Below are 21,389 nucleotides of genomic sequence, written 5' to 3'. Positions count from 1 at the left end.
TTAGGACAGATGTCATAATAATCCATTGATTTTCATTTGGGTGACATTACAGATTTTCAGTCAATCAAAATGCATTTATTAAAAACACATTTGCATCTGGTCATTTGCTAAATATGCTAGATACCATCTCAAGTCAGCATTATCACAAGGAGATTCACATAAAATTAATATTCACTATGGCTATATAAAATGATAGCAACAAAATGATAAAAAAAAAAGCCAAAAAGGAGGGTATAGAAGCACAGTATTATGAATTTATTCAAACTTATATACATATTTTTTCACCAAATAAAATATTAAATATTTGGCCTTTATATGGCTATGTATGCTTTTGTGGTTTTATTATTTTTGTTTGTGGTCAAATGCATAATAAAGCATGGTTTCTGTAAAAGCATTATCCTACCTCTCAAGTTTTAGGACAGCTGGGTGACACAATGGATAGAGGTCAGGCTTAGAATCAGGAATACATAAGTACAAATCTGGCCTCAGATACTCATTAGCTATGTGTCCCTGACAAGTTACTTAACCATGTTTGCCTTACTTTCCTCATCTGTAAAATGAGCTAGAGAAAGAAAGGGCAAACCATTCCAGTATCATTGCCAAGAAAACCCCAAGTGAGGATGCAAAGAGTCAGACATAACTGAAAAATGACTGAACAATCTCTCAAGTTTCAAATCTGATAAACATAATTAACCAAGAAAAAGGGCAATTGATGAGGAAATATCTATTGCTTAGTCCCTGTGCAATCTTGGACAAAACACTGATCTGTCTAGGACTCAGTTTCCTTATCTGTAAAATGAGAGTATTGGAATAGATGACATCTAGTGTCTCCTCTACCTTAAAATTAATGATAACTTGAGGGCATGTTAAATAATAAAATGTATATGGAACAAAAAATAGTATGTGCCAACAAAGGCATGACATATTTACATGTTGGGAGCTGTAAGGAAAAACTTACCTCCTTCATCATTCATCAGTTAAAATTTCTCTTACAGTTCAGTTGACACTATGCCTCTCTCTCTCTCTCTCTCTCTCTCTCTCTCTCTCTCTCTCTCTCTCTCTCTCTCTCTCTCTCTCTCTCTCTGTCTCTCTCTGTCTCTGTCTCTCTCTGTCTCTGTCTCTCTCTGTCTCTCTGTCTCTCTGTCTCTCTGTCTCTCTGTCTCTCTCTCTCTCTCTCTCTCTCTCTCTCTCTCTCTCTCTCTCTCTGTCTCTCTCTTTGTCTTAATTCTCCCTCTTCTTTTTTGCTACTGTCGAAGAAATCAGATTATCAAATTTGTTGGAACATTGGATAAATGAGTTAAAAGGACCTAAGGAGCTACTTGACAGAGTCAAATGTAGGCCCAGGAGTTGTCAGGTTTGGGGAGAGTGTTTCAGTGGCTCAGTAGCCTTTTTTTGAACTTATTTCTAGTTCTTAGCTAAATTTTTAATGAATGAGTTTGTCATAAGACATTCTGATTTCTGGTTTAGTTTGAAATCTGGAGAATTTGGGAACAGGCTTGGAAACCTGAATACTGTTCTGAGAACCCATGAATTCAGAACAGGATATTCGCTCAACTCTAAGGTAGATGATTAAATTATAAAAAATTTTGGCAATTCCTTCCAAAAGAAAAATGGATATTTTTAGCACCATGTCTGTTGAGTGCTTTATTTGAGTTTTGATGTCTAAATTAGATTACTCTAAGCTCTAACGGGGCAGCTAGCTGGCACAGTGGATAGAGCAATGGCCCAAAGTCAGGAAGACCTGAGTTCGAATCCAACCTCAGATACTTTCTAGCTTTGTGACCATGGGCAAATCACTGAATCCTGTTTTCCTCAATTCCTTACCTATAAAATGAGCTTGAGAAGGAAATGGCAACCCCCTCTAGTATCTTTTCTAAGAAAACCCCAAATGGGTTGATGAAGGGTCAGACACCACAGCTACAACTCAACAATAAGCTCTACCTCACCTTAGCTTTATAATACCTTTAATGACCTTTCATCACACATTTTTATCCTTGGGTTGGATTTTTACCTATAATGACTATTTTTTTATATCAAATGTGTTTAATTGAATGAAATCACAATTAGATCTGTCTAAAAGTAAAATTAACCCTCTTTCTTATGAAGCTGTGAATCTCCCATTAATGGAGATCTTTAAGCAAATTTTAGACAATCACTTGCTGTGGGTAACAATAATAGGTAGCATTTATATAACACTTAATATTTTCTCATTTGCTGTTCTTATCAGTGCTTCACTAATTTTTGGTCCTTATAATCTAAAACTAGTATTGTTAATCTGCTCAGCCTCTAACTTATAATTATATTGCTTCCCCTCTAGGTTTTGAATTACAAAATCACTGATTTTAGAAAAACCTTTTTACATGATGGTGAATATTATTAGTGTCCTTAGTGCCTAACAGTATTTGGCACATAATAGGTGACTAATGAATATTTGTTGATTGCATAAAAAATTGGGGGTGGCCTCCTGGAACCTTCTGGCAGGGCATGAGATTGAAGTAGTAGTGCTATATTTTCCAAATTTAGAGTTTTTTGTTCTTCTTCCTCCTTTTCCTCTTGCTACAGGGTGTCCCTAAAGTCTGGACACATGGAACATCTCATTAACTATGCATATTTTCATGAAATGAAATGAATGAAATTTTCAACATTTATTTAATTAGCATAAATGAGATTTCATAAGAAGACATAGGAGACACATAGGAAATCTCATTAATTAATTAAATTAATCTCATTAATATGGAAAATAGTCCCCAATAGGTAATAAAAGCTTTTATTCCATATGAAATTGTCATGGCTAAAATTTATGCTAATAAAATTAAATGTTGAAAATTTCATTCATTTCATTTCTTGAAAACATGCATAGTTAAAATAATTCAAAAAAAGAAAATATGCATAGTTAATAATATTTCTTATGTGTCTCGACTTTAGGGACACCCTGTACAACACCTTATCTTTCTCTTCCTTTGTACTACCTTGTACTTCATACTTTGGGGCAACTCTTTGGATGAAGAAGAGAGAATTAATACTACAATCAGTAAAAAAAACAAGAAAGGAATGACAGAAAAAAAGAGGCTTCGAAGTACTGATGGACTGCAATACTGTAGTTTGTCTTCTGAGTACACATCAGTATTAAATGTCTTACAAGTTGGTATAATGTGGAGGGGGAAAATGAACATTCTCATAGTGTTATCAGGACTATTCTTAAGTATTTATGATTTGCTGAGCACTGTGCTAAGTGCTGGGATTCAAAGGAAAAAAGTACTGCCTCAGACCTCAAAGAGTAATGCTTTCTGATGGGGGAGATATTATTATAAATCAGAACATACAAGAAAAATAAAAAGAACATGGAGGCTAACCTTAAATGTGATGATATGGAGGGGCTGGTCAGGGGAGTGGTTCCAGAAAGAGATGGTGCTTAAGCACCACCATCTCAAAGGATCCCAGGTTTTCTGAGAGTTAGAGTTTGAGAGATTATTCTCTCCATGGGGAACTTTGAGTACAAAGACACACAAAGAGAAGACAGAAGTTCATTTATTGACCAGTGTTGCTAGATTGTAAAGTACATGGAGGGTGGTACTATGTAACAATACTGGGATGGTAGGAAGGATTCAAGTGATGAGGAGCTCTAAATGCCCAACAGAGGAATTTATATTTAATCCTTGAAGTAATAAGGAGCCACTGGAGTTTATTTAAGAGGGGGGAGTGACATGGTCAGATCTATATTTTGGGGAAATCACTTTGGCGACTGAGTTGAGGACAGATTGGAGTAAAGAGAGACTCTAGGTAGGGGGACCAACCATCAGTCTATTTTAATAGTTCAGGAGATAAGGGTCTAAACTAGGTTCCTAGATATGCAAATGGAGAAAATGTGAAGTATGAGAGATTTTGTGAAGAAATAATATTTGGCAACCTATTGGATATGTAAGGCAATAAACAAGGGTGTTTTGCAGAGAATGACATCAAATTTGTGAATCTAGGGGACTAGAAGAATTGTGATAGTTAACAAAGATATTAAATAAAGCAGAAGAGAAGATGGGTTTGGAGGAAAAGATAATGAGTTCTTTCATGTTGAATTTGAGATGTTTATGAAACAGGGACTTTGTGATATCAAAAAGGCATTTGATTATGGGACACTGTAGCTCGGTTAAGGGACAGATTAACAAATCTGGTACTGGTCTGTATTCAGATAATAACTGAATCAGTAAAAGCTGATGAAATCAACAAGTGAGATAAAATAGAGGAAAATAAAAGGAGAGGGCCAGTGATCGAACACTGGGAGATAGCCACCATTAGGGGATGTGACATGAATGAAGATCTAGCAATAAAAAATGAAAAGAAGCATTCAGACAGGTCAGTGTTGAACCAAGAGAGAGCAGATTCAGAAAAACTCTGAGAGGAGCGAATATGCAGGAGGACAAGTTGGTCAACAGCATCAGATACTGCAGAGAAGTCAAGAAGAATCAGAACAGAGACGATGCCATTAGATCTGGCACTTAGAGATAATTGATAACTTTGGAGAGAGCAGTTTCAATTGAATAAGGAAATCAGAATCCAGATTGCAGAAGTTTAGAAGTAAATGAGAAGAGAAGAATTGGAAACACCAATTGCAGATACATTTTAAGGAGTTTAGCTGAAAAAGAAGGAAAATTTACTAGATGATAGCTGATAAGCATGGTAGGATCTAGTGATGGTTGTTTTAACGATGGGGACAGTTGAGAAAAGTTTGTAGCCAGGAAAGAGGAAATATATTTCCAAAGATAACTTGTTTCTTTCCTCCTTAAGAGTCAATCCTCTTGTCATTCCACAGGACCATCATATTTTGACTACATTCCTTTTCATTTCTTGATTTTTTTTATTATTCTCCCTCACTCCATGAAGAAAATACAAATATAAACAGCTTTGAGATTTCGGATGACCGAGATTAGTTATGGATTTTGCTTTTCCTAGAAGGATAATTTCTAGTAGTTAAATGTTTTAAGTTGTGCATACTTTCTTAACAAATGATGACATGCATTTGAATTGACTGTGAAATGCGAATTTTCAGAAACTGCAAATCAATTATTGGCTAACAATCTAGTATAGCAATCACCTGTCTTAGAAGTTACATATTCTAAATACTCTTAAGTCATAATGAGTATTTTGCATGTTTCTAGGTAAAACTGAATTTCATTTTCCTGATCCTGATCTTTCCCTGGTGAAGCTAGTTTCCTGCTGGAGAGACCAATCTGTACAGGTAGGAGTCAGTTCATGCTATGAAAGACAGCTCCTTCATGCTATGACCCAATTTGTTGTTCGACATCATTCCCTTTACTCAAGGACAATAAGTGTTTTATCAGTACCTCTTCTGGGTTTTACAAGTAGAGCGAAACATGACCTGTGACAGGTGTAAGGTAGAGAGAAATGAAAGAAATGTGAAAAATACTAAGGAGCTGAGAACAAGAGAGAAAAGAAAAAAGGTGTTCTGAGGGTAGAAAACCAGCCCCACAAATTACAGAAGCTCCTTCTTCTAAAACCTGTCCAATTCAAAACTGAATTCCTAGGATGTTTCATCTTGGGGTGGTGATCAGTCTATCGATAAACATTTACTTAATATATGCCAGTCACTGTCCCTAGAACTGAGGATACAAAGAAAGGAAAAAGACAGTTTCTTCCCTCAAGGAGCCTACAGTCAAATAGATGAGACATGCAAACAACTACGTACAAATAAACCATATTCAGAATTAATTGAAAATAATCAGCAGAGGAAGGGCACTATAATTAAGAGGGAACAAGAAAGACTTCCTATAGAAGGTAGGCTTCTAGCTGGGACTTGAAAGAAGCCAGGGAATCCAGGAGGTAGAGATGAGAAGGGAGAGTGTTCCTGCATGATATATGTGAGCTCATAGTATATTCATTCACATTCTACTATAAAATAAAAATTTTTTTAAGTGACCACCTGGTCCTCAGGTCACAAGACGATTGCTATCAGGCCACTTTGAAGATATCACATTTTGATGAAGAAAGGAATTTTGAATTTTAAAATTTTTACATAAATCCATTCCTGTCTAATTCCTCTTTCCCCACCAGGCTCTTGCACATACCACTGCATTAGTTTGTGAACTGGTTGCAGTGGCTTCAGTATCTTTCTTCTACATATATTTAATTTAATGTGCCCTAAAATAGTGCTTTCATCACACTATAGTGCTGTGCTGCAAGTCTTTCAGTGATGGCCTCCAAAGTTCAAACTTCTTGACTTCTCACAGTATGTTGCCAGGTTTATCTCCTACCAAATCAATTATTCTAAAGAACCTGGTCTCCTCATGTCACTCTAAAATATTATGACCATTCTCCACATCAGGGAGATGTTCATACTGTTCCCTGGCTAGGGTATCTTCCCACCTTTCTAAATCTAATCACTCTTTCTGGACTGTACTCAAGTTCAATCTCCTGTGTGGTTTCCAGAGTAAAGGAAAATCTCCTTGCTCTGAGAGTACATTGTGATATAAATAATAGGTGTGTCTTCTGGAGCTCTTATGGATAGTATTACTGATTTGGTACTTATTCATTCATTCAAAAACTATTTATTATTCATCTTCTGTGTGTAAAAGCACTTTGCTTGGCTCTGGGGGAGAAACTGAGAAAATTAAGACATGATTCCTATTTGTATGGACCTTATAATTTAGCCCTTAACATATACTACTACTGGGAGAGGAAAGGGTTTCTTTTAATGATATTTTTCACCTATATCTCTTTTCTATCCAACAAGGCTATAATTTCCCTTGAGGTAAGAACTATGTCTTATCCTTTGAATCCCCTGTACATACAGTAACATTGTATCTCTCACAAAGTAGATAGTCCACAAATCTTTTTGACTTGATTAACTAAATGTAAATTTTTCATCCATTATCCCACTGTAAGGAACATATTGGAAAATAGCCTTTTATGCTTTAACAGATGTGACCAAGGTGAGCAGTCTGTGTTTCTAGGGGACACATGGATGTTAGGTTCTCATACTGTACCCCCATGAATATGATATGGTTACTTCTCTAAGAATATTACTCAACTTTGTCCCCAGATTCTTCCTTTTCTCATTCCCTTAGTGTTGCTTCATTTGTCCATCTTCATTCAGTATGATTTAAAATAATTAAATTATTAAAAGCAGAGATAGTAACTACACAGATTACACATTACATTCAATTTCATGTATCATCTGTCTCAAGGCAGAAATTTATTTCGTTGAGTAGTCCATTCTCTATTCATTCCCCTCTGTTTATTCCCCCAGCCACAGGCCAGAGAAGTTCAGTATCTTATAAAAGAACCCTCATCTTCTTGATGAATAGGAGTAAGACACAAGCAACTATTCACATCTGGATTAGAAAAGGGTGTAGAAACTTCTGTAGTTCCCACAGTTTCAGCTGTAAGAGAAAATAGAAACACAAGCTCATGCTTCCAAGATCCCAGGAGATCTATTTGATCCTGGAGGGTCTTTTCAGGATCAGTCAGTGCCCTTTCCTATTCCTATATTCCTTCATTACTGAAAACAGACATTGTACAAATGCCCCATAGGCTCTTTCCTACAGAGTGCTGCCAGGAGATAAAATGGCTCAGTCACCATTGTGTCTTTCTCAGTCCTTGTTTTTATATTTTAAAACTTGCACTCAGTCCTTTGTCTTATGTTGCCTACCTCCATTTACCTTCCTCCAAGTGTTTTGCAGCATAGGACAAATATCAGACAGACAAAAACTATGTCTCATATTAGAGCCCTGTCAGTGGGCTTAAATGCCTCTATTACAAGGCAAAAGGGGTATGAAAATTACCTCACTTTGCCTTACCACTACTCATGGACTTTCTAAAGAGAGTTGACTTGGGCCTAGCCACCAGAGAGCATGACTGAAAGCTTGACCAGCACTGAAGCCACATATTTGGTACTGTGAGGAATAGTTCCAAGAGTGGCCAGGTTGCGCCCCTTTCTAAAGTGATTCCTGAATTGTCCTCCTCAACATTCTCTATCTTTTGGAATCCTCCATATCAATCATTCGCCAGTTCACTTGTGTCCTGTCAGGCAAGTGTCTTGTCTTCTCCATATCTAGTACTCTGTGACCCTCTCACACACTTTTTTCTGCATTCTAGTTACTACACAGTGTTGCTTATTTAGTGCCTTTGCCCTTTCATCCCCTAGGATTATGTAAATTCCATGAAAGCAGGGATTATGTCTCAATTATTTTTGTGCCCCTCCCCATACTTAGCACAATCATTGACACATAATAGGTTCTTTAAAAAAAAAAACTTAAAATAAACTAGAGAAGGAAATGGCAAACCAAATCAGTATCTTTGCCAAGAAAATCCCAAATTGGGTCACAAAGTCATATTTGACTGAAAATAAGACTGAAAAAAAAGGTGTTGAATAAATAAATGAATATATACAATGGGAATGGTTATGCAAAAAAGGTTTCTTGCTCATGAAATTCCTGCATTGTGTATGCATGTATTTTTAATTTGTTGTTATTTACATGTTATAGGGTCAGGTAATTAAGCATGACATTGACTTGATTTTTTTTTTCAATTGTCATATATTTTTATTTTGTAAAATGTGACCTTTTCTTCAAAGGGAAATTTCAAAATACTATTTCCTATGAAAATTTCTTGCCCAAACATCTTGTTCACTCCCTTAATTTGGTCTTGGGAAAAGGGTTGCCAAGAAACAGGGCAGAGACAAGACATTTATGATCGTGGCACAGTTTGGCTCCCTGCTGGGGCAGCTAGGTGGTGCAATGGATGGAGTGCCAGGTGGGCACTGGAGACTCATTTTCATGAATTTGAATCTGGCCTCAGACACATATTAGCTGTTTGATGCTGGGCAAGTCACTTAACGCCATTTGCCTCATCTGTCAAATGAGCTAGAGAAGGGAATGGCAAACCACTCTAGTATCTTTGCCAAGAAAACCTCAAATGCTGCCATGAAGAGTCTAACAAGAATGAAAGCAACTTCCATAATACACGTACCATATCAGTGTTGTCTCATCCTTGTCCTTGACTTTTGCAATGCTAGGAAAGTTGTCCTTGTCTTAGTTTCCTTACATGTGAAATAGGACAATTTTTTTGTTCCACATACAATATCAAAAAATTAATTTAATTAAGGATTTTGTATAATCAGGAGGCAATGTGACATTCTACCTGTTCAGTCATTTTTCAATTATGTCTGACTCTTTGTGATCCCATTTGGGAGTTTCGTAGCAAAGATAACTGGAGTAGTTTGCCATTTCATTCTCTAGTTCATTTTAGAGAAGAGGAAACTGAGGCAAACAAGGCTAAGTGATTAACATTGGGTCACACAGCTAGGAATTATCTGAGATCAGATTTGAACTCAGGAAAATAAGTCTTTCTGACTTCAGGCCTGGCACTATCCACTGCACCACCCACCTGTCCTAATGTAGCAAAGGGCATATCAAGCTTAAAGGAAGTCCAGAAACCAAGTCCTGTCTCTGATATATAATGGCTGTTACCCTGGGTAGATTGTTATCTCTCAGTGCTACAGACCATTATTTCTCAAATGTTTTGTCATCAACACCCCTTTATGCTGTTAAAAATTATTGAGGGACCCCCAAGTAGGTTATATAATTTGATATTTACTGTACTGAAAACAAAAATAGCTTAGTATTAATGTAAAATAGATTTGACCTTGAGGACCTCTAAAAGGATCTTGGATATATCTAGGGGATCCTGAACCACAGTTTTAAAACCATTGCCCTAGACAATCCTTTTAAGACAAAAATCACATCAAAGTTAGAGAAAAGTTCCTCATTTGGGAAAGTTTCTTATATCATTTAAGTCATGGGTCTAATTCTTTTCCTTTCCCTATGTGAGCATAGAATATAGAATTGAGAGGAATCTCAAAAGTCGTCTCATCTAACTCCTTAATATTAAACTCAAGAAAATTGAAATTGAGGGTGAAAGCTTCCTCATTTCACTCAAGTAGTAATTAGCTGTCCTGACTTCAAACCCAGACCCTGATTCTAAGTTTGCTGCTCATTTGACATCTCCACACTGCCTTTTTTATGTTATGTTCAAAATATTTTTTAAAATATTTTTCTTTAAAGACTAAATAAAGGGGCATTTAGGTGGTGCAGTGAATAGAGCACCAGCCCTGGAGTCAGGGAGGAACTGAGTTCAAATTCGGCCTCAAACACTTAACACAAAAACTAGCTTTGTGACGTTGGGCAGGTCACTTAACCCCAATGGCCCTCCAAAAAGGAAAAAAATAAGGACTAAATAAAATTATAATGTCTATTTGACTCTGGCCAAGATTTGGACTATCACTGTTATACAGATGCTTTGACTTTCCCCATATTAAACGCCTCTGTCTAAGTCCCTCAAAGAATAAGCCAACAAGCAATTGCCTTTCCACATTTGTAAAAGGAGGGGCTCATATATTCCTTGTAACAATGAATTATATATGTGTGTGTACACAGATACACATACACACACAAACACACATACATTACATATTTGTCTCAAAAGTCTGGGGTAATAGAGGATGATGTCTGAAATTTGAAAGAACTGAATTAAAATACATAGCTGTGTGACCCTGAGGAAGTCACTTAGATGCTGTTATTCACAACTGTAGAATGGGGATAATAATAGTACTTCCCTTGTAGGGTTATTGTAAAGATCAAATGAAATAATATATGTAAAGCATCTTGCAACCTTTAAGGCAATGATGTAATGGACAATATGATACATAAAAATGAGCTGCTGTTATTATTGTTCTGTGAGGGAAGGTTGAAAAGGATGATTCCAAATAGACCATCCTTATTTCTAGGAATTAAGGGGAAAAGGCATTTGTTAAATGCATACCAGACATTGTGCCCGGTGCTAGGATATAAATCATATCCTAGGTATGCTCGCATACAGCTATAGTTCTTATTATTTGGGAGGCGGAGGCCAGTGAGTTGCTTGAGTTTGGTAATCCTGAACTGCAATAAAGCTCAAGCTGATTGGGTATCTGTACTAAGTCCATCACCAATATGGTGAACCCCTTGGAGCAGAGGGCCACCAGACTGCCTAAGGAGTGGTGGTCGAAAAAAGAAAGAAGAACAAATAAAGCTTTTGTGTAAATCATTATTAGGATGGAGCCTTTGAGTGATCACTGCACTCCCAACCTGGTTGTGACAGGGAGACAGTCTTTTAAAAATAACAACAAAAGGTAAAACAAACTTGCCCTAAAGGAGTTTAAATTCTATTCTCTAGCGGATAGGGAAGGGAGCTTTTGCTGAGGAGTCACAGGAAGTGTTGGAGACAACTGATTGTCATGGACTTTCCAGAAACAATATGAGCATTCATTTGATTACTGTTCCTGGAGCAAGAAGGGGAAAACAGGGGAGTGTGAAAGGTGAGCATATGAGGACAGGCTGAATGAAAAGTTGTCTTGGGTGGATGGATATGAAGGACTGGGCAATAAGACCTCCCTCCTTCCACTCCTCTTTGAAACATATATCAGACTCAAAAAGGAAAGAAAAAACACCAAGGACCTACTTATCTGTTACTTTTCCCACTGTCCAAACACGGCTGACCTTGAGAAACAGTGCTGGAGAAGAGATGGGGAGGTAATGGCTTGCAATTTACATGCTTTTGATATTGCAAGTTACTGGAAGCTCTTAAGATTCGATATGCTCACACTCAGGAGTGTCAATGGTAGACTAGAGTCCCTTGGGAGAAATGTTGCTTAACTGTAGAACCTAGAAAAGCACGAATGGCCAGAGTAAGAATGAGTGATGTGTAAATGTTTTTTGCACACAAGGATAGACAGGCAGGAAGCAGAGATTTATAGACACCTTCACGATGTCTTGTGCCATTTTATGGCACTTTGTTGTTCCAAGATGTTAGGGAAAATCATTACAAAATGTTATTTGGCTGGAACACAGTAGTAATTCCAGTAATGAATATGTGATCCAGTTTCATGATAGCTTCTTCCTAGGCAGTGAATTGTATAAAGGTTATTTTGAATCTATGTGCACCCATGTATAGAAAAGGCTAATGCTTTGATATAATTCTTCTGAAAGTACTTTTAACACGTTTTGGAGGGGGGGGGACATCTCTGCTATAGGTGGGGCACAAATAGTCCATATGAATATTTTTAGTGGAGATGTCTCTAAATTTGCACATCTCACATTTCTTTTGAGCTCCTGCAGTTGTTTTGTTAATAGAGCACAATACCTTCCTTTATGTGAGTATGCCATGCTGGGCAGTCCTGTGCCAGTGTCTCCCATGTCTTTCAATTGATTCCAAAGTTCTTCAGAGAGACCTTGAGAGTGTCCTTATATAAGTTCCTCTGACATCTGTATAAAAGCTTGCATTGTGTGAGTTCTCTATAAAATTGTCTTTTAGGCAAATGCACATTTGACATTCCAGCAATGTGGCCAGCACATCAGACTTGTACTCTCCGTAGTAGAGATTGAATGCTTGGCAGTTCAACTCAGGAAAGGAACTCGGGGCGGCCAGGTAGCACAGCAAATAAGAGCACCGGCTCCAGTGTTGAGAAGACCTGGAGATCGAATCCCGGGCTCAGACACTTAGCACCCACCCAGAAACACCTGGCCGTGTAACCTTGAGCAAGTTACTTAACCCCAATTGCTTAGGGGCGGCCAGGTGGCTCAGCGAGTAAGAGTACCGGCTCCAGTGTTGGGACGACCTGGAGATCGAATCCCGGGCTCAGACACTCAGCACCACACCCAGAAATAACTGGCCGTGTAACCTTGAGCAAGTTACTTAACCCCAATTGCTTAAAAAATATATATATATATATAAAAAAAAAGAAAGGAACTCAATGTATGGTACCATATCTTGCCAGGTTATCTTCAGAATCTTCATAAGACAATGCAAATGGAAGCAATTCAGTTTCCTGGCATGGCGCTAGTATATTGTCCAGGCTTCACAGGCATACAAAAATGAGGTCAGCATGATGGTTCTGTAGACCTTCAATTTGGTAGGCAGCTTAAAACTTCTACTTTCCCCAAGCCTACCAAACACCGAGCTAGCTCTGGCCATGCATGTGTTAACTTCATCATCTATGTGTACGTCTTTGGTAAGTGTTACTGCCAAAGTAACCGAACTGATCCATAGCATTCAAATTCTCTCCACTTGCTGTAACTGATGGCTCCATCCATGTATGGATAGTGCAGTATTAACTGGTGGAGAAGCTCTGTGTTCTTGGTGTTGATTTTCAGGCCAAAATGGGCACAAACAGCAAAGAATTGCTCCATACTCTGTTGCATCTCAGCCTCAGAGGCTGCACTGAATACATATTCATCTGCAATCAAAAAACATGGTTAAAACTGGCCTGATTTAGTTGGACACATAAGACATTCACTCATCCAAATAATGGGTCTATAGGATAAGTTTCAGAAGAAAAAGATAAATCTTTTCAGGCATGCTCTACATTCTCCAAGGCATCACGGGAGGAAAAGGCTGTGGAGTAAGCATTCTAGTAAGTGCTTTTAGCACTTGAATAAGTGTTTAGTAAGTTCTTGATGTTACATTCAAACATCAGTCTTCTGACTGTTTCCAGAGTCATCCCTATATTATGTGATGCTTTCTTGTATATGACTTCTGAGGCCCCTAGATGACGTCATCAATTTTACTATATAATCTCTAAAGCCTCAACTACTTTTGAGCTTTTGCAATTTTTGATATTATTGTAGGGGCTTAATGTAATCAAAAACTATTCTTTCTTAAAGACTTTTTTTTTATCAGGAAATCAGTGAAATCAATGTGGTATATAAGAAGTTAATGTGGTGATGGTATATAGTGAGGATTGGAATATGGAAAGCCTAAAGTCAGGATGAGTAGCTCAGAAGATTCTACAGAAAACCACTTTCATTCTTTTCAGTTCAATTCGATAAACATTGATTGAGCACTAAGGCTCTGTGTAGGCACTGAGTATACAAAATGGGAGAAGATTCAATCACTTGTCTCAAGAAGCATCCAGCCCAATCAAGGGATAAACATGGGCACAAATAGCTATGAATCATTATAGCAAGGGTAACAGAGTTGTTCAGGCAACATACCATAAGAAATTTGAAGAAAGGATGGATCATTTTCAGTTGGAAAGATAAAAAACTGCTTCATGTAAAGGCAGTACCTTTAACTTTAAACTTATTGGTTCTTAATTACAACTTCTTGTTTCTCTTTGCATCAGTACCTATTCAGTTAACAATGAAGATAGTTTTAGATTCTGTTGATACTGGACTTGGGGTCAGGAAAGCCTGGGTTTGAACTAGGCCTCTTACCCTTCCTAAAGAATTGTGCATCTCTGGGAAAGTCACAAGCTCTTGAATTTCAGTTTTGTTATCTGAAAATAACCATAACACCTTCCTTACACTGTGACTCTGAGGTCCCAGTGAGGTAATGCAAGAATGCAAGCTCTTCCAGGAAAATGTAATTTTTGAAGGGTAATGACTGGTTTTCTTCTTGTCTCTGTGTCCCTAGTGCCTAGTACATTCATTGTCTGGCACTTAGTAGGTATTTAGTAAATGCTTGTTAAATTATATTGAATTGAATAATATATGTAAAGTACCTTTCAAACCATAAAGTACTACATAAATATCTGCTATTATTAATAATAAGAGGCGGCATTCTAGAATCACCATGTATTTGAAAGATGAATCATTTTTTCACTAGCAGTGGCTATGTTTGATATTGACTTGGCTTAGATTTTTCTCTGGCAATCTGCATTTTGAGGTTATTTGCAATTGGTCGGATGCCACCCAGATGTCACTTTTGAGTTAGTAAGTGTTAGGGCTCTGAGTATGTAATCGATCCTGCTTTTAATGTCTAATGTTTTGCATGGTTATTATTTCTCTTCTTCTTGTTTTTTGATGATATTCATATTGATTATGAATGTAATAGGAATTTATAATGACAAAATGCATCGATAAAAACAAGATTCAACAACTTACTCATGAATGCATTATATACAAAACTAAAAACTAGAAATAGTAAAGGGTATTATGAATATGCATATATTTTATTAATCAAATGTGATGTTTTAGGATATTTTATCCAGTGGAGTGTGTAATGTGTATAACTTGTGTATAACACTGGAAATAATTAGTATCCCACTGTAGCTAGGTGACCATGGACCAAATGGGTCCCATTCTAGTTTGTAGCCTTGCCTTATATCATGCTTATCATATATCTATGTCCTACGATAAATTTCCAGAGTCCTGGGAATTATAATGGGGCGGGGAGGGGTAGGTTTATAGTAGAGGAGATCTGGAGGACATTTTGACCATGCAGCATTTGACCTATCACCTGCAGTGTCCCAGAAGCAAGTCTGGAATAACTGCTCCTTAGGTATATCAACATGGCACTGAGAACTTCTTTCATTCTGCTTTTGGGAACTTCCTGCAGGAATTTGGAAACTCCTGAAAACCACTTCCCCATCTCCATTTCCTAGTTTTCCATGACACTCCTATGGACTGTCCAACTCAATGTCTGCTAAGGTTATCTCAGAGTTTTGATTTTTGATTTTGTATTTTCTATAGGAAAAGGCTTCCAGAGAATTGGCTAATAAAACCAACAGGATGAATAGCATTATTTATACAGAAAGAAGAGAACACAATTTCCATGAGCTTGTAATTACATTAACCTACTCTGTAGTTTCAAACCTTGTTGGCCACAGGGTGGTTAATTTATTGCCATAGTCACTCTCCCACATTGTCTGTTGCATTGTAAGAGGATTACAGTCAACTTCAGTAGAAAAATACCCATAATGATGAAATAGCTGAGCCTTAAAGTATAAGAACAGGTAGCTACACTATGAATATAAACCAAGAGGACCAGATATATATGAGTAACATTAAGGAGAAGAAAAGCTCGAACATTGTTAAGCTGACACACAATTTAATAACATGGACTTAAAGGATTTATGCCCTTACTGAAGTTGGTACTCATTTGAATGAGTTAGTTTACAATCCCTATGGTCATTCATTCAATAAGCATTTCTTATGGGTCTTCTATATACCAGTCACTCTCCTAAATTTTGAACATGCAAAGATAAAAATGGCGGCAATCTTGATTTTAAGAAGTTTATATTCTATACAGCTTAAAAAATGGCTTTTATGAGTTGGTGTATGCAAAAACATTCATCAGCTGGTGCTTAACTTTCCAAGTTTAATAAGCTGTTCTCTTGGCAACAGAAATATAGTCCTTAGCTGATACCATGGTGAAAACCTTTACAATGAGTTTTCATTCCATTCCATGATTGTATGATGGCATGATCTGATAGAATTTGTGGTTGATATCCTCATCACACCCATAAGGAGACATAATTAGTACTAGAACATTGAATATTCTGGTTTAAACAAAAACTTTCCTACCCCTCCAACCATTCTCCTGACTTCCTGTAATTTACCTTATTCGTGACCTATTTGGGTTAATAAGTTAATGTGCTGAAGTCTGAGGGGCTACCCATAACCCAATGTTTGTTGCTAGCAAAGCAACTTCTCTTCATTTTGTGTTGTCTCAGTCCATCTATATCACCATATCTACATCCAGGTAGCAGTTAGCTACCATCATTCTCCCTGATCTTTGAAGGAATCCAAAACCTGGTTCATAGTGTTCCTTTCTACCCTGAGACCAGCCCCCTTATGTAAGAATTTGATATACATTCAGACACCCTAGGTTTCAAATTCATCAAGCTCCTTACCTCCTATGATCAATGTTTCTGTCATGTTAAACCTGGTTTCGTTATTTTCTTTTTTTTTTTTTAAAGCAATCGGGGTTAAGTAACTTGCTCAAGGTTACACTGCCAGTTATTTCTGGGTGTGGTGCTGAGTGTCTGAGCCCAGGATTCGATCTCCAGGTCATCCCGACACTGGAGCCGGTGCTCTTGCTTGCTGAGCCACCTGGCCGCCCCTAAGCAATTGGGGTTAAGTAACTTGCTCAAGGTTACACGGCCAGGTGTTTCTGGGTGGGTGCTAAATGTCTGAGCCTGGGATTCGATGTCCAGGTCGTCCTGACACTGGAGCCGGTGCTCTTACTCGCTGTGCTACCTGGCCGCCCCTGGTTTCATTATTTTCTACCACCTCCTCCTCCTGCATATTTCTCCCCACAATGCCCCTATCTTCTCCTGATTCTCCTTCTATCTGTGTGACCACCTTTTTAAGTCCCCTTTGCTGGATCATTATCCATGTTCTATCTGTTATATATGAAGATACCTCAGGACTTTGTTTCTTTCCTCTCTACACTCTCAGTGATCATTATTATTTTTACTGAATTGACATGTATTTGTTAAGCTCTTACTTTATGAATACAAAGAAAAACAACAGCATCCATGACAATAACAATAATAATAATGATACTTATCATCAAGGAGCTCACATTCTAAAACAGGCAACACAAAAATAACTAGGTATATACCATGTCACATATTTCAATATATATGTATGTGTGTATACATATTTGAAGAGAGAGAGAGAGAATAGAGAAGAAAAAGGAAAGAAATAATGGAGGAGAAGATACAGTTGCTAAGGTGACCCAGAAGGACTTCCTATATAAGGTGTCATTTTGAGCTGTCTTGGGTAAAACAGGGAAACTAAGACAGAGGTAAAGAGGGAGAGTATTCTAGGCATCTATATACAGATGACTCACAGATCTCCATACCCAGCCCTCATCTCTCCCATGTGCCCTTTTACCTAGTAGATAGATGCTTCAGTCTTGCAATCCTGTGGACCACTTATAGTGAACATATCTAAAAATGGAACTCATTATCTTTTCCCTTTAATCTACTTCTCCTCTTAATTTGCCCATTTCTGTCAATAGCACCACCATACTTCCAATCTCTTAGGTCCACAACCTTGAAGTTACCATTGATTTTTTTTTTAACTTTCCTGGCTCTCCCCCCACTTTCCTCCCTGCTCCCATCCAATGATTTGCAAAGTCTTGCTTATTCTGCCTTCTCAATATTTCTCTTCTGTCCCTTTTTCCTTCTCAAGACTATCCCTTTAACTCAGTTTCTAATCAACTAGAACGCTGAAATAGACCCCTAATTTTTCCTTCCTCCTTTTTTTCTCCTCCGTTCTAAAATGTTATAAAATTGATATTCCTAATGCTCAGGTCTGGCCACATAATTTCCCAGTTCCAGAAGCTTTATTGACTCCTTCTTCTAGAATAAAATATAAAAACCTCTGTTTGTCATATAAAGATGTTCACAATCTGTCTCCAACCCATCTTCTCAGATTTCACATTATTCCATTATTTGTATTTTAGTTAAACTGACTTACTTATACATGGTATTCCATCTTCCTTCTCTATGTCTTTACATAGAGTATTCCCCATGCCTAAACTGCTCTTCTGCCTCAGTTTCATCTTTTGGAATCCCTAGTTCCTTTAAGGCTCAGTCTAGGAGATATACATTCTTTTCTGCTCTTTTCAGCTCTTAGTGATCCCTCTACAGTATCCCTAAAATTATTTTGTATTTACCATGTATATACTTTGTATTTATTATCTGTGTGCATGTCATAAAAATGACTTTAAATATGGACACCAATGATTAATAGTGGAACAATGAACACCAATTTTGCTTACTATCTTTGGGATTTAAGTCACATAATCTTTCTGGACCTCACTCTCCCCGCATATAAAAGGATAAGATTGGAACAAATGAGCTCTAAAAATCTCAGAAAGCACAGTAAGAAATCCCCAGAATGTACAGGACAATGTGAGTTCAAAGTGCTTTCTGTCCATGGGAATTCAGGAGCTGCCTCAGGGCCTCTTGGTTCCAAGTCCGCTCTGTACTCATGAGAGATAAGGATGTGCTGAGGGCCGCAGTCCAGTTGCCCACTCACAAGGAAGTCTCCCACTAAACCGCTCGCTTGATGAGCAACAGCAGCCGTGATTGGTTCGACCCCTCCCCCCTCATTGGTTCATACAAGGAGATCATGCTTGAATCATGATCTATATAAGGAGCCAGTTTTCTTTCCCCCACACACCCACCATGTTGGAATAAACTGCAAGTTGTTTCTCTCTCTCGTCTCTGGTCTCTTCAGTCCCTCCTGAGAACACAACCTAAGGCTGGCCCTTAGGTTAGTAAAGTTAGCGGCCGCTTACACTGGAACACCACAGAAAAGTTTATATAAGAGTACTGTATATTGCAGGGGGGAAAGCATTGGAGTGAAAAGTTTGAGTTTGAGTTGTAGCTTTACCATTACCAACCTATTTGACTTTGGGAAAGGCCTTTGGACTTCTTAGGCTCTATCATTTATAAAATGTGGATGTTGAACTAGATGGTTACTAAGTTTCCTTGAAGCTCCAGAGCTATAATCTTACAGTCCTAAATAATTTTTAACCGTTCTGGCCCTTTGTTTCCTCATGAACCAAAGTTGTTGTTGTTGGGTTTTTGTGGGGAGTGGGAAAGTAAGCTAGACAACATCTAAAGTACTGTCCAGCTTTAAATCTACTAGCCTACTCATGCGACTCACGTGTAGCAACATATACATATATACAGAGTTCGAATTGCGGTTTTAAGTACCATAGAACTGTCACCAAGAAAATCTCGCCTTCAAATTTCTATTAAAATACAGTGATTACAACTTTTCTAACTTAGAGTATCCAAAATACTTCTTTAAAAAAAAAAGCTGTACATCATTTTATATATTAAACACAATTTTTACCTGAAAGAAAATATTGAATCAGGATATAGGAGAGAGCAGATTGGAGGAGGGGGTATTCAGTGGGATCACTGTTTTGGGGTGGTGGGTAGGGGAAAGATGGCAAGAAAATTTGTAACTCAAAATCTTGTAGAAATGAATGAGGTTAACTAAAAATAAACATAAAATTAAATTCCCCCCCCAAAGAAAATATTGAATCTATTTCTTTCATTTTCTTGAAAGCATAAGTAGCCTATTTCTGTTAAAAATGAGTAACCACATCATTATTTTTCTTTAGTTTCATGCATCAAGATTCTAAAGGATATCATACTTTACAAAAAAGTTTGACAAGTTGCACAATATACTTACTTGCTATGGGTAAAATAATTCAATTTTTTAATACATTTAAAAGTATTTTTGACCATACCAATTTAACTGAAGTTTCAAAATGAAACCTCATAATTTGGTCCTAGCCAAATATCACCATCAAAAGCCTTTGAAATAATCACCCAAAAACATCCTTTATTTTTCTTTGAATTTTATTTGAACAGGTCATTGAAGCAATACAGGCTGTTCTGCTGGCTGAAGTTCAACAATATATGAAAACCTTAAGAAAAATATCCATCAACCATCCACCACTGTCCTTGGTAGGCAATGGAAATGGAGAGATAGAGACCTTGCCAAAGAATGAACAGTCTGAACAGCTAGAGTTACAACGCACTAAAAACATTCCTTCTCAGAGTAAGTGCAAAATTTATTGGCATATTCGTACATCGGACCTTTTCTACTACTTAGAACATGTTGAGAATATGTGTTCATAATATATCATTTTGGAAAGACTCAAGTCAAGTGCCCTGTTTCCGACCTATCCTGCTATCAATTTTCTCTTACAATTGTCAAGGTTTTAAAGACTTCCAAATTCTGTTATTATCTTCCATTATTACATACTTTCAATAAGAAACAGTGTATGATTTCTCAATTTTGAGTAAAACAGAAAGCAAAAAATTAAAGTATAATCAGGAATAATGTTTTTTGTTTCACAGATGGAATTAAAATTTATTTTTTTTCCTATTGATAATTTCATTCTCATACATTAGGCACTAAAATTAATTGTTCCATTTATATCTTAATAATGACCCAGGGTGATGTTTCTCTCTCTCTCTCTCTCTTTTTTTAGCAACAAGGATATGATTTGGAAATTAATCCAGTTTTATAGTTAGATCATTCCATTTTACAACAAACTTTGTCATCATAACTTTTTAATGGTGCTAATGTTTATAGTTGGACCAGAGTGAAACTGAATTTATGTTCCGGAATGATATTCATGTTTTTGGTCCATTAGCTAAGTCTTGTAAATGAAGTGACCTAAATTTTACTTTCCATCTTATTAGTAAGGCTTCACAAAAGCAGCTAATTTACAATCTGATTGAATGTGTGTGTCTGTCATGAAAATTTGTTACCACATGCTTGTTTCCAATATGTGAAAGTGATCAGTGCTACTTGCTATGAATGGAAAAGAAAAATGACATTTTCTTTATCTGGAATTAAGGAGGATGCTATAATATTAAAAATATTAAACCTTTAAAAAAGTGTCACAAATGGAAATATGTTTTCCTCTGATGATTATACTGTATTTTTTAATCAAGGCTATTAACTTTAGTTCATAATGCCTATTTTATTAGTATTGATAAATGTAGTAAAGGACAAGTGACTGTTTTCAGGCTTAGTACCTCAATGGAGTCATATGCTTAGTGTCTAGATATGTTT

General features: G+C 37.1%; 1 protein-coding gene across 2 annotated transcripts in view; it reads left to right on the top strand.

Annotated features, from left to right (window-relative positions):
- Positions 1-21,389, top strand: part of WDR72 (WD repeat domain 72) — a 303,206-nt gene that overhangs the window by 190,696 nt on the left and 91,121 nt on the right. For both annotated transcript variants that reach the window (XM_069098090.1, XM_069098089.1), the window contains exons 18-19: positions 5,151-5,230; positions 20,174-20,363. In XM_069098090.1, the coding sequence (XP_068954191.1) occupies positions 5,151-5,230; positions 20,174-20,363 (270 nt within the window). The remainder of the gene's footprint in view (positions 1-5,150; positions 5,231-20,173; positions 20,364-21,389) is intronic.

This window comes from Petaurus breviceps, unplaced genomic scaffold, assembly GCF_028583685.1.
Source record: "Petaurus breviceps papuanus isolate PSGF00001 unplaced genomic scaffold, PetGlider_PUasm1.0 37, whole genome shotgun sequence".
Taxonomy (NCBI): domain Eukaryota; kingdom Metazoa; phylum Chordata; class Mammalia; order Diprotodontia; family Petauridae; genus Petaurus; species Petaurus breviceps.
Note: the sequence above shows the minus strand (reverse complement) of the source record. Positions and strands in the feature narration are given on the sequence as shown.